The 13,048-nt window shown below is 35.7% G+C and overlaps 1 protein-coding gene across 4 annotated transcripts in view; it reads right to left on the reverse strand.

Annotated features, from left to right (window-relative positions):
• The window catches only part of METTL21C (methyltransferase 21C, AARS1 lysine), a 33,670-nt gene extending 23,905 nt beyond the window's left edge, over window positions 1-9,765 (reverse strand). For 2 of the 4 annotated variants that reach the window (XM_045186724.3, XM_071220198.1), the window contains exons 1-2: window positions 9,039-9,765; window positions 7,960-8,039 (exon numbers count right to left, since the gene is read on the reverse strand). In XM_045186724.3, the coding sequence (XP_045042659.1) occupies window positions 7,960-7,981 (22 nt within the window). In that variant the 5' untranslated portion in view covers window positions 7,982-8,039; window positions 9,039-9,765. Of the gene's footprint in view, window positions 1-7,959; window positions 8,040-8,680; window positions 8,729-9,038 lie in introns of those variants that run through there. The other 2 variants (XM_024578869.4, XM_045186725.3) reach the window with 2 other exon arrangements.
• Window positions 9,766-13,048: the final 3,283 nt, after the last annotated feature.

Consider the following 13,048-nt stretch of genomic DNA (forward strand, 5'->3'; position numbering starts at 1 on the left):
ATACCACAGAAATACAAAGGATTGTAAGAAATTACTACGAAGAACTGTATGCCAAGAAACTTGAAAACCTAGGTGAAATGGACAAAATTCTAGAAAAATATAACCTTCCAAAACTGAATGAAGAAGAAGCAGAAAGCCTGAACAGACCAATAACAGCAGAGGAAATTGAAGCAGTAATCAAAAAACTCCCAGCACACAAAAGCCCTGGACCAGATGGTTTCACAGGAGAATTCTACAAAGCATTTAAGGAGGAGCTAAGCCCTACCCTTCACAGACTATTTGAAAAAATCCAAATTGATGGAAGACTCCCAAACTCTTTTTATGAAGCCAGGATCATCCTAATCCCAAAACCAGATAAATACACAACAAAGAAAGAAAACTTAAGGCCAATATCGCTGATGAACATAGACGCTAAAATTCTCAACAAAATATTGGCAAACCGCATCCAGCAATACATTGAAAAGATCATACGCCATGATCAAGAGGGATTCATCCCAGGGATGCAAGGATAGTATGATATGCACAAATCAATAAACGGAATACATCACATAAACAGTAGCAAAGACAAAAATCACATGAGCATATCAATAGATGAGGAAAAAGCATTTCATAAGGTACAGCACCCATTTATGATAAAAAAAAAAATAAAACACTCAGAAAAGTGGGAATAGAGGGAGCATTCCTCAACATAATAAAGGCCATATATGAGAGACCTACAGCCAACATCATACTCAATGGGCAAAAACTAAAATCTTTCCCACTAAAACCAGGAATAAGACAAATTTGTCCACTTTCACCACTTCTTTCAACATAGTATTGGAAGCTTTAGCAACAGTAATAAGACAAGAAAAGGAAATAAAAGGCATCCATATTGGAAAGGAGGAAACAAAACTGTCAGTGTTTGCAGATGACATAATAGTGTACATAGAAAATCCTGTAGACTCTGCAAAAAAAAAAACCTGCTTGACCTAATAAATTAATTTGGCAAAACAGCAGGATACAAAGTCAATATCCAGAAATCAAAAGCGTTTTTGTATACCAACAATGAATCATCAGAAGAAATCAGGAAAAAAATCCCATTTGATATAGTAACAAGAAAAACAAAATACCTAGGAATAAACCTAACCAAGGAGGTAAAAGACCTGTACTCAGAAAACTGTACAACACTGAAGAAACAAATCAAGGAAGACACAAACAAACGGAAACATATAGCACGTTCAAGGATCAGAAGAATTAACCTCATCAAAATGTCCATACTACCCAAAGAAATTTATAGATTCAGTGCAATACCTATTAAAGTACCAATGGCATTTTTCACAGATATAGAACAAACACTTCCAAATTTTTTATGGAACCATAAATGCCTCCAAATAGCTGCTGCCATTTTGAGAAAGAAGAACAAAGTTGGAGGGATCACAATACCTGATACCAAGGGCACTGTAATCAAAACAGCCTGGTACTGGCATAAAAACAGACACATAAACCAATGGAACACAACAGAGGACCCAGAAATAAACCCAAGTCAATTAATTTTCGACAAAGGGGGAAGCAGCATAAAGTAGAGTAAAAGCAGCCTCTTCAACAAATGGTGTTGGGAGAGCTTGACAGCAACATGCAAAAAAATGAAACTCAATCACCAACTTACACCATACACAAAAATAAATTCAAGGTGGATGAAAAATTTAAATATACGTCTCCTCTAGGACTTTAATGGAGAACATAGGCAGGAAAATCTCAGATATTTCATGCAGCGGAATTTTCACTGATATGTTCCGTAGAGCTAGGGACATAAAGGAAAAAATAAACAAATGGGACCTCATCAAAATAAAAAGCTTCTGCACAGCTAAAGAAAACAGTATTAAAATAAAAAGAGAAAAAAATGAATGGGAAAACATATTTGCCAATGATGCCTCAGATAAGGGTTTAATCTCCAAAATATATAAAGTACTCACACTACTCCATTCTAAGAAGGCATGCAACCTAATTAAAAAGTGGGCAAAGGAAGACATACAGAGGGTCCAGAGACACATGAATAGGTGCTCAGTATCACTAGGTATCAGTAAGATGCAAATTAAAACCACAATGAGATATCACTTCACACCAGTCAGAATGCCCATCATAAACAAAGCAACAAACAACAAGCGTTGGAGAGGTTGTGGAGAAAAGGGAACCCTAGTACACTGTTGGTGGGATTGTAGACTGGTGCAACCACTATGGAAAACAGTATGGAACTTCCTCAGAAAACTAAAAATGGAACTGCTTTTTGACCCAGCAATTCCACTGCTAGGATTATATCCTAAGAACCCTGAAATACCAATCCCAAAGAACCTATGCACCCCAATGTTCATAGCAGTACAATTTACAATAGCCAAGTGCTAGAAGCAACCTAAGTGCCCATCAGCAAATGAGTGGATCATAAAACTATGGTACATTTACACAATTCTATGCAGCAGAAAGAAAAAAGGAGCTCCTACCCTGTGCGACAGCATGGATGGAACTGGAGAGCATTATGCTAAGTGAAATAAGCCAGGCAGTGAAGGACAAATACCATATGATCTCACCTTTAACAGGAACCTAATTCAACAAAACAAACAAGCAAAACAAACAAAACAAACAAGCAAAATATAACCAAAGACACTGAAATTGAGAACAGGCTGACAGTGACCAGAGGGGAGAGGGGAGGGAATTTCAGGGGAAAAGGGTGAAGGGTTTGCAGGAACAACTATAAAGGACACATGGACAATAATGGGGGATGAGGGGGTTGGAAATGGGAGGGAGATGGGGACCTCTGGGGGCTTCAGCTGGGATGGGGGGAAAAGGCAGGAAACTGTACTTAACAATTTTAAGAAAAAAAGAAGTAACACTCATAAAAATTAGCATAATTTACACCAAGAAACCAAAATATACTAAACTTAGCTGCTTAAAATAATTTGTTTAGGTATGTGAGATATAAAAGCAAATATATACACACATGCAATCATTTCCACCTTAGAACTTGACTGCTGTTTTTCAGTATTAACTTCTATTCAAAGATTTTGAGGTAATGATTGTAATAGTAATTATTTGGTTAAGCCAAAAGACATGTTTGATATTAAGTTTTAACAATATCACTACCCATTTCAAGGTTGACAACAAGAACCTCTGAACTGGAATCTAATAAAAAGTGCAGCAAAAAAAAAAAACAAACACCAAACTGCTCCATTCTAACTGTATCCCTAAAGTAGCCTTATTGTAGTAAAAGTGAGAAATTTACACTCCAAATATGGCATACCAAGAACATGCCCCTCAAAGTGCACACATGATTATTTGTTGAACATGGGATTAGATCTTCAGCAGATTAATAAATAAATAGATATTCTTTGATTTTTAGTTATGATTTGAAGAGGAATTGCCTCAAAAAGTTAATAGTATTATCATGCCATAAAATTTAAATTGCATATATAAAGAATAATTTTCCCATACACATTCTCCCTTGTTACCTAGCACTCAGGCCCAAGGACAAGTAACTAAAAGCAGGTAATGTTACTCAAAATGATGAATCTTAGCTTTTTATATGAAAAGCAGAAAACTCCTGATATCTGTACCATTAGACAAAAGCTATCTACTATAATCTTGAGTATTATTTTATTAATGAATTTAATATTGAAACATAAATATTAAAATATATTCTAAATAAAACATAATCAAGACAGTATTACAATTCTGTTGCTATTTGAGCTTATCTATTTTAATGCTTTTTGATATAAAAAAGTCTTAACACCATTTCCTACTATTAAATCTTTTCTGATAGTGAATAAAATTTATCAGGTGCTCTTGTTCTCCTGAGAATTAATTATAAAGTGAAAATTAGCAAGATTCTGCCACATTATGGTGATGATTTTCTTAAGAGGGAAATTCAACAGAGAATTGACTTCCAAAGCTGAATTGCCAGAAGCCTTCAAATATAGAGGTTCTGTCTGTATTTTTCCCTTTTATACTTTTAAGGTCAATAACAACAATAATAAATGGAAAAGTCAGATCACAGAAATAAACCAAAAAAATCTTTACTAGCTATGACAAGTAAATTTAGGCTTCCATTAGAGGGCTGTCATGAAAACCTGTCAGCAAAATTTAAAAAAAAAAACCCTCAACTAAATGAAAGAGACTGTCATTCAGTTAAATCTTCTATTCAAAGATGATTGTCATTGTTTCTTAAGAAATATCTAGATATTCAAAAGAAAAAAAGATGCTAAAGATATTTTCAGATTAGTAAATGGTCACAGGCTAGCCTGAAAGATAGAATTCTGCATGCCTCAGGAATGTCAAGGTCTTAGGTCTTCATGTTGAATCTAATTCCTGAGATTTCACAAACTTTGTTTTTGTCTACATGTCTGCTTAATTTCAAGAAAGTACAGAGGCTGTAACTTTAATCAAGTGGATCAAATATTACTGTACTTAAGAAGAAAAAATTCATCTTTTACTGAGACTAGTCGGGATGCAATTGGAAAAAAATTTTAGTTGTACTCAAAATTTGCTGCTGGGATCACAGTGGGAAGAGACAAACAAACCAATGCCAGTGAAATGCAATAAAGAAATATTTCTAAAGTGCTATGGTAAGCATCACTGGTTGGTCAGATTAGGAGAAGCATTCTCAAGGAGACATCTGAGCTAAGTTGTGGGGATGAGGAAATTTATTAGTCTTATTTAGCATATACAATATTTATTCAGGTTACTTTTAAAACATGTAAACTGTGTTGATGAATAATTCTCACTTTAGGAATAAAATGGGTTATGATACTCTAACTGGTATATTAAACATATTGCTTCAGACTATAGTTTGATATTTCTTAAATAGCAGTAGAATTACACAAATGAACTTTGTTCTTTGTATGTTAAGGAAATGTTGCTTCTAAAAGCTATTAATCCAACTCTATAAATATTTATGAAGATTCTTGTGAAAGATTTTCATGTGACATCACTAAGTAATATATTATACTTGGTCCTGAGAAGACTCAACTGACTGGTGACCAGAAAGACAAGATCATCACCAATGAGCAAATTTTAAGTCTAGCCAGTTATACTTAATTAATTAAATCACTGATTTATTGAGTACCTGGGCACTATGAATGCAAAGATGGAGCAGCATGTAAGTGCTATAACAGAGACTTAACTGATTAACTCAAATAGAAAGTTCCATGCCACAGAGAACTCAAGAAAGAATAACCAGAGGCTTGATGATTATGAGTGTGTGAGTCAAACAAGAGAGGAAAATACATGCCATACACAGGAAACAACATGCATAAAAGCCCTCTAGCAAAAAGACTCTTGACTGATTTTTCAATTTGGGAAACTCTGAGAACTAGAAAGTACAATAAGTTGTGGTAGTAGCATAAGATAAAACACGTTATGCCACACTAAGAAGTCTTGACTTTATCCTATAAAAAAATAATAAGACACTGAATAATTTTAAACAGAAGGTGAATATGGCAAGATTTGAATTTTTTAAAAGATCATGCAGGCTATGGAGAAAACTAGAGATGATAAAGAAAGGGAGCTAGTCCAGGGTGAGGGCAGCCAGTTAGAAGGCAGTTAAAATAATCAGGGAAAGAAATAATATAGATCTGCATCGAGGTTGATGCTGAAAACAGGTGGTGAGGGGTAGAAAACATATTATAAGGTAAAACAATGATTAGCATGATTCCAGGTTTCTGGATAGCCAGGGAAGTGATGTTGCCATAAACTGAGATAAAAAATATAGGGAAACAGGCAAATTGGCAAAGGAAAATTATTTTTAATGTATATTTAAAAATAGGTGGCATGAATTGCCAGCCACAGAGGTATGCCACTCAGATTAAGAAAACCTGATATGGGGAACGTAACCACCCAATAGTGCCCGCTGCTATCCCTTTGGCTCCTCAGAGGCCATGCTTCCCCTAGGGCTGCCTACTAAGGCAGCCCATTTCCCCTTCCATAAAGGACACTCCCTTAGTGAGCACCTTCTGCTCAGGGACTCCCCATCGGCCTGCCAGAAACTTTCTCAGGACTGTGCTGCAATCTGAGGTTCTTCCTACCCCACCAGTTCTTCTCTCTCTCCTCTTACAGGTATCAGACATGCATCATGGTCTGAAGGTTCCCCTGATTACTTCTGTTCCTTCTTTATCCCCCATAAAGATTTCTCCCATTATGACTCTTATATGTTCAATCACATTTTCACATCTCTTTTATTGAAGGAGCCAAACTGACAGTATATAGGCATCAAAGAAGCACTTGAAAGATACAAATTTAAGTTATTGTCCACAGGAATCACTGAGCCTTGGGTTAGGATGAACCTGCTCCAAGGGTGCAGATCCTAAGGAGCAAACCGCTAGTTTATAACACATGTTAGCTACCCATGCTAACAACTGGAAAAGTTGCTTTTGGCAAGAGATAGACATCACAAGATATCTGGAATAGCTAATGTGGATGAGTTTTTAAACAGTTTAATTTAGCATTAGAAACCATAGACAGAGGAAATTTTGTATCCACCATAGTCCTAACTTTAATCTCTGCATTAATTAAGTGACATTTTGCAACTCCACAATCTTCAGGCCAATGTTGAAATAGAAGTACTGGGCTATGGGTTGGCTCCATCCTTTCCAAACACATGATACTAAGTATAAAAGAGGACAGGACAAGTCAACATCCTTTAGTACTTGAGAACTGAGTGTTCCTCTGGTTAGTGAGTCTTTCCAACAAAATGCTACCTGACTCTGTCCCAATAACACACATTTAATCCCCTAAACACTATGCTGTGAACATGTTTTTAAAGCTTTAATTAGCCATATACATGATTATGGTGTGTTATTATTCATGTTGTAAAATATTTTAATACTAGTTCTGTCTCAGCCTTACCATGAAATTCTTGTTTCCTTTATAATTTGCCAAATTATCATACACACAGTTGATACCAAGCATTGTTGAAAATGATGTAATTGTATTCATAAACTATACAGACATTGCTGCTTCATTTGAATCATCTAAAGAGCTAAATAGCAGGATTCTCTAAGTGATTACAACTTTAAATGCTTAGATTTACAAAAATCACTACAGTAAAACCATTAGTGTTTCAGCCACACAGGTTGCCAACAACTGGGCAAACACCCAGCTCTTGTGGCCTGGAGATAAACTCACCTAGAGGCCACCTGGTATGCCTTTGAAAAAAGGAAAAATAGGATTACATTTTAGTGAACACCCACAGTGTGTAGATACAGGAAAGAGAGAAAGAAGCCAAAATAATTAAATTTATACTACAAAAACATGGTAATAATTATTTTAGTCCATGTCAAGAGTATATGTCTATACTTTTTATATCAAAATGGGGAGAGTTATATTACATAATCTGGACAAAGACACACTATTTAAGATGATGTAGAAGTGGTGTGTCCATTTAAACAACTACACTGGTAGTAGAATTTAAACTTAAATTCTCCTTTCACCAAGAGGTCAAATTACATTATGTATTTGCCTCTAACTAATACATCAGAGGGACCATAAACAAAAGCTAGAAATGTATTTATAATCTAAAATAATCTTTTATCCAAGCATTAGTAAAAACATGTAGTCTTACATAAGACTTTTTATCTCTCTTACAGTCTTCTTATCTGAAATGAAATAACTCAGAGCTCACAATTATGAGTATAGCACTTGGGAAAAAATTATCCCACTTTTGCAGATTAAAAAGTAAATACTTAGCAAGTCTATGTACTTAATTTATTTTCTTCAAAATTACCTATAACATATCATCATGTATAACAGTAAACACTAAATATTATTAGAGATATTTACAGGTTAGCAAACACAAGCCAAGATATAGTATGCAATTGATAAAAGTCCTAGCTCCATTTAAGACATTAATAAACATTGAAAAGGCAAGTTTTTACATTCTGTTGTTTGTCATCTTATAATTGGTCAAATTACATAAAGAAACATAAAATGATTTACCTTTTTGAGCTTCTGGATCCATTAAGTGATGAATCAATGGATGACTATATACTGATGTTTTCTTGATAATTTCTTGAAAACTAGACAAATAATACATTAAAATATCAAATGGTAGCAATTAATTCAAAATGTGTTGAGTGCTTTCATATTTACCTAAAAAATTGTAACTTAAAAAACAGCAGGGAATTATATTAAAATCATATATTAATAAATCATACTTTAAGGAATACCATGGAAACACTAGTACAAATCAAAATTCAAATAAAGCCTTCAAAGTCAGAAATTTTAGAAGCTACTAGAAAAAAACACATTCTTCATCAGAGACTATTTCACTATCACAAAGAAAGACATCATCTGTTACATTGACTAGTTACATAGCAATCCTAAAAGAGGTGATTAAAACATTGGGAGAAAATGGGTTTCATTCAGTGTAGTAAAAACCATAGTATTAATTTAAAATAAAGCTGTCTACATAGCAATAAATTCAAATTTCACATTGTTCCCATCAATGTGTCATTAGCATATACCCAATGTCATGTAGCCCAACTGCCAAATGGGATTTTGAGTAGCTTCTACTCTAAAGAATCCATACCATCTCAGCAAACATATTTAAAACTGAAGAAATAAAAGTATTTTATGCCTCTCGAGTAGAGCATATCACATGCATAAGCTTAAATGAGCTGTTATTCCAACTTTGGAAAGCAACAATTTGATGTCTTACATCTGAATTTGGAGTCATATAATAATCACTGCACTACTATGGATTTATATAGCACTCCTTTTTTTCCAAGGATCCCAAAACATTTTTCAGAGCTACCACATTTTTCTTTATAGTAAGTTAGAAGACAAATTACTTCCCCTCCAGTGTACAAACAAGGAAAACCAAAGATTAAATTACACCTTTGAGGTCACATGGCTAAACAATAGCAAAAGTGGTCACACCTTTTGTTCCCAATTCAGTTTCTCTTCCATTAAGGAGAGCAGTCTTTATTATATATGTGAAAATTGATAATAATTTTCACATATTATATATGTGAAAACTGAAGGTGAAATTTATTAAATGTTAAATCTGCACATACCGAAACCAGTCAGCAGAGAATTTCAGGAAGGTTAAAAAAGTATCATCCACAACTTTTGTGTTGCTGATGAGACCTCTGATGGTGCCTGAAAGGCACCAGAGCACACAGTTTGCTACTGTACGCACTGGCAATGAGTCCTTGCAGAAGGGATTAGGACGGTGACAGCTGCAGCTCAGAGCCTCCAATTATACAGCAATGAGATGAGAACGCCTGTGAAAAAGGGGTCTGAAGAACAGTCGGAATATTCCATGTGAGTGTCTCATGAACATAGCCAGGGTTAATAAGTGAGTATAAACCACTCTTGCAAGTGACTGAAGATTATCTGGGCAAAGCGATCAATTTTTATAGTTTTGATGCCAAGAGTAATTTAAGACTCTTTAGTTATGACGTTCTAAGAGACGCAGGCCATGTATTTTTCATGTCACCTGCCTGGGTGCAAGCATCATTTTTAGATTCAGACAACCACACCAGAATGTTTTTGAATGTGTGAAGTTGGGCTCTGGATACAGGAATCATATTACCAAGATTCCTTCCTACTCAGGATAGGAAGACTGAGGGTTATGTCCACCTGTTCACCTGCACATGTGCACACAGAGGAACATCTAAGAGTAGATATAAATGTCCCTGTTCACTGCAAGTATCTTTTTTTGTTGTTCTGGATGGGTGACCATCTTTATTATTATTATATTTTATTGATTACGCTGTTATAGTTATCCCACCTTCCCCCCTTTTGTCCTTCCCACTCAGCAACCCCACACTCCCTTAGGCAATCTCCACACCATTATTCATGTCCATGGGTCACATGTATAAATTCTTTGGCTACTCCATTTCCTACAGTGTACTTTATATCACCATGGCTATTTTGTGACTAGAAGTACCAATTTGTACTTCTTAATCCCCTCACCAATGCCCCAAAATGCCCCTCCCATATGGCAACCATCAGAATGTTCTCTGTATCCATGATTCTGTCTCTGTTCTTCTTTGCTTAGTTTGTTTTTTAGATTCAATTGTCGATAGATTTGTATTTGTTGTCATCTTATTGTTCATAGTTTTCATCATCTTCTTTTTATTAAATAAGTCCTTTTAACACTCCATATAATAATGGTTTGGTGATGATAAACTCCTTTATTTTTCTCTTGTTTGGGAAACTCTTTATTGTCCTTCCATTCTAAATGATAGCTTTGCAGGATAGAGCAGTCTTCGCTGTAGGTCCCTGCTTCTCATGACTTTGAATATTTCTTGCCAATCCCTTCTAGCTTGCAGTTCCTTTTGAGAAAGAAACAGTCTTTTTAAAATATTTTATTTATTTATTTTTTAGAAAGAGGGGGAGGAAAAAAGAGAAACATCAATATGTGGTTGCCTCTCATGCGCCCCCTACTGGGGACCTGGCTCTCAGCCCATGCATATGCACTGAGTGGGGATTGAACTGGCAACCCTTTGGTTCACAGGCCAACAACACTCAATCCACTGAGCCACACCAGTCAGGGCTCAGCTGACAGTCTTATAGGAACTCCCCTGTAGGTAACTAACTGCTTTTCTCTTGCTGCTTTTAAGATTCTTTATCTTTAACCTTTGGCATTTTAATTTTGATGTGTCTTGGTGTGGGCCTCTTTGGGTCTATTTTGTTTGGGATTCTCTGTGCTTCCTGGATTTACACATCTATTTCCTTAAACAAATTAGGGAAATTTTCTATCATTATTTCTTCAACTATTTTTCCAATTTCTTGCTCTTCCTCTTTTCATTCTAGCACCCCTATAATGTGAATGTTGCTACACCTGAAGTCATCCCAGAGGCTCCTTACACTATCCTCATTTTTTTTTTAATTTTTTTCTTTTTGTTGTTCTGGATGATTTGTTTGTTTGTTTCCTTAAGATCCATATCATTGTATTGATTCTCAGCTTCATCCACTCTTGATTTCCTGTAAATTGTTCTTTATTTCAATTAGTGAATCTTTCATTTCTGACCAGATCTTTTTTTATGTTGTTGAGGTCCTAAGTTCCTTGAGCATCCTTATAACCAGTATTTTGAATTCTGCATCTGATATATTGCTTATCTCCATTTTATTTAGCCCCTTTTCTGGAGTTTTGATCTATTGTTTCATTTGGGCCACAGTTCTTTGTCCCCTCATTTTGGCAGCCCCCCTGTTTGTTTCTTTGTATTAGGAAAGCTGCTATGACTCCCTGTCTTGGTAGCATGAACTAATGTAGTAGGGGCCCTGTAGGGTGGAGTAGCACAGACTTCCCTATCACTCAGACTGAGTACTCAAGGTGCACCCTTCCTGTGGGCTGGGTACACCATCCACTTGTAGTTCAGCCTTGACTGCTGTTGCAGGTCAATGGGAGGAATTTACCCAGGCCAGTCAGCTGTAAGGACTGGCTGTGACCACTGACCACCAACCTCCACCCTCCATGGAGGATTAGCTGTGCAGGGGCAGGGAGGTGGTGCTCCAACATGGTCTGTAGCTACCCACTGGGTATGCAGGCTCTGGAGTTTCCCAAGTGCTGCAGGCCAGGGTCAGCTACCACCTATGTTCTGCCCGGGGCCACCCAGCCTGAGCAACAAAGCAATCTGCAGATGGCTCCTACTTGTGCTGGGCTTGGAGGCTTCCAGGCAAGCCAAACTATGATCCAAAGCTGGCTGCTGCTTGTTCCAAGCCTGGGGTTGCTTAGCCAGAGGTATGGGAGCTGGCTGTCACTGCACACGTTTTTAAAATTACATTTATTGGGGTAACATTGGTTAATAATATAATTTTCAGGTATACACTATAATTCAACATCTGTGCCCTCTATTGCACACTTGCCACCTGAAGTTGTTTCCTTTTGTTACCATATATTTGACCCCCTCTACCCACTTCACCCTCCCCTTACCCTCTTTCCTCTCTGGTAACCACCATTCTGTTGTCTCTATGAGTTTGTTTTTATTTATTTTCTTAGTTCATTTGTTACTTTTTGTTTTTATATTCCACATGAGTGAAATCCTGTTTTTGTCCTTTTCCATCTGATTTATTTCATCATATGCTAGTTCTATTCTTAATAAAAATACTCTTAATAGTACATAATTGTAGGTAACAAAATCAAGCAATGTTGTAAGGTTAAATAAACTTAGGAGTATGAATACAGCAGCTACTATGAAATACTTCACATACCATAATGTATACAAAGTTGAACTGAGGTCCCGTTAACATATTGGTGTGGGAGCCTAACTTTGGTTATCCCTGTCAATAATCAGCTTGTGATTTTAGGTATTTATTTAGTGTGCTTCATGGATTCCTCATCTATAAAACAGGGTTATAAAAGGCATACAATATATATCTGTGGGATGAATATGGTATGTAAAAAGGTCTGGAAACTGCAAAATCCTAAACAATTAAACCTTATTCCTAGATAGTTAATTCTGGGCAGAGGACACTTTTTGGTACTTTTTAAAACAAGAATGAAGACTCATTTGGTGAATAAAAATCATCTTTCTCAAAGAGGTATTTAAAAGATCATGAAACCTCATTGCTGGATTTCTTTTTTATAGAAAATTACACATAAGTTTAATATGTGATTTAAAAAGATCACTAATCAGTACTTAAAAAAGAAAATACAATAAATGATGCTATGATAAATTTGTATCTGTGTCTCATAAATTTCAATTGGATAAGTTATATGCAAAGATTGTTTTATAGTGCCTAGAGGAAAATATAAATATAAAACTGAAACTCAGAGACACAGACAACAGTATGGTGGTTACCAGAAGGAATGGGTGGGGGATTGGTGGTTAAGGAGAGCCAAGTATTTGGTGATGGAAGATGACTTGTCTTTGGGTGGTGGACACACAATGCAACATATAGATAATGCATGATAGAAATGTACACTTGTAACCTATATGATCCTATTAACCAACATCACCCAAATAAATTTAATTTAAAAAGAAAAATGTATATAAAGAATTACATGTAAAAAGGTACACTGGAAAAAAAGTCATGTAAGTCATCTTCAAAGTCATAACTTTTTAAAGTAAAAACT

Source organism: Desmodus rotundus, chromosome 13 (genome assembly GCF_022682495.2).
Source record: "Desmodus rotundus isolate HL8 chromosome 13, HLdesRot8A.1, whole genome shotgun sequence".
In the NCBI taxonomy this organism is placed as follows: domain Eukaryota; kingdom Metazoa; phylum Chordata; class Mammalia; order Chiroptera; family Phyllostomidae; genus Desmodus; species Desmodus rotundus.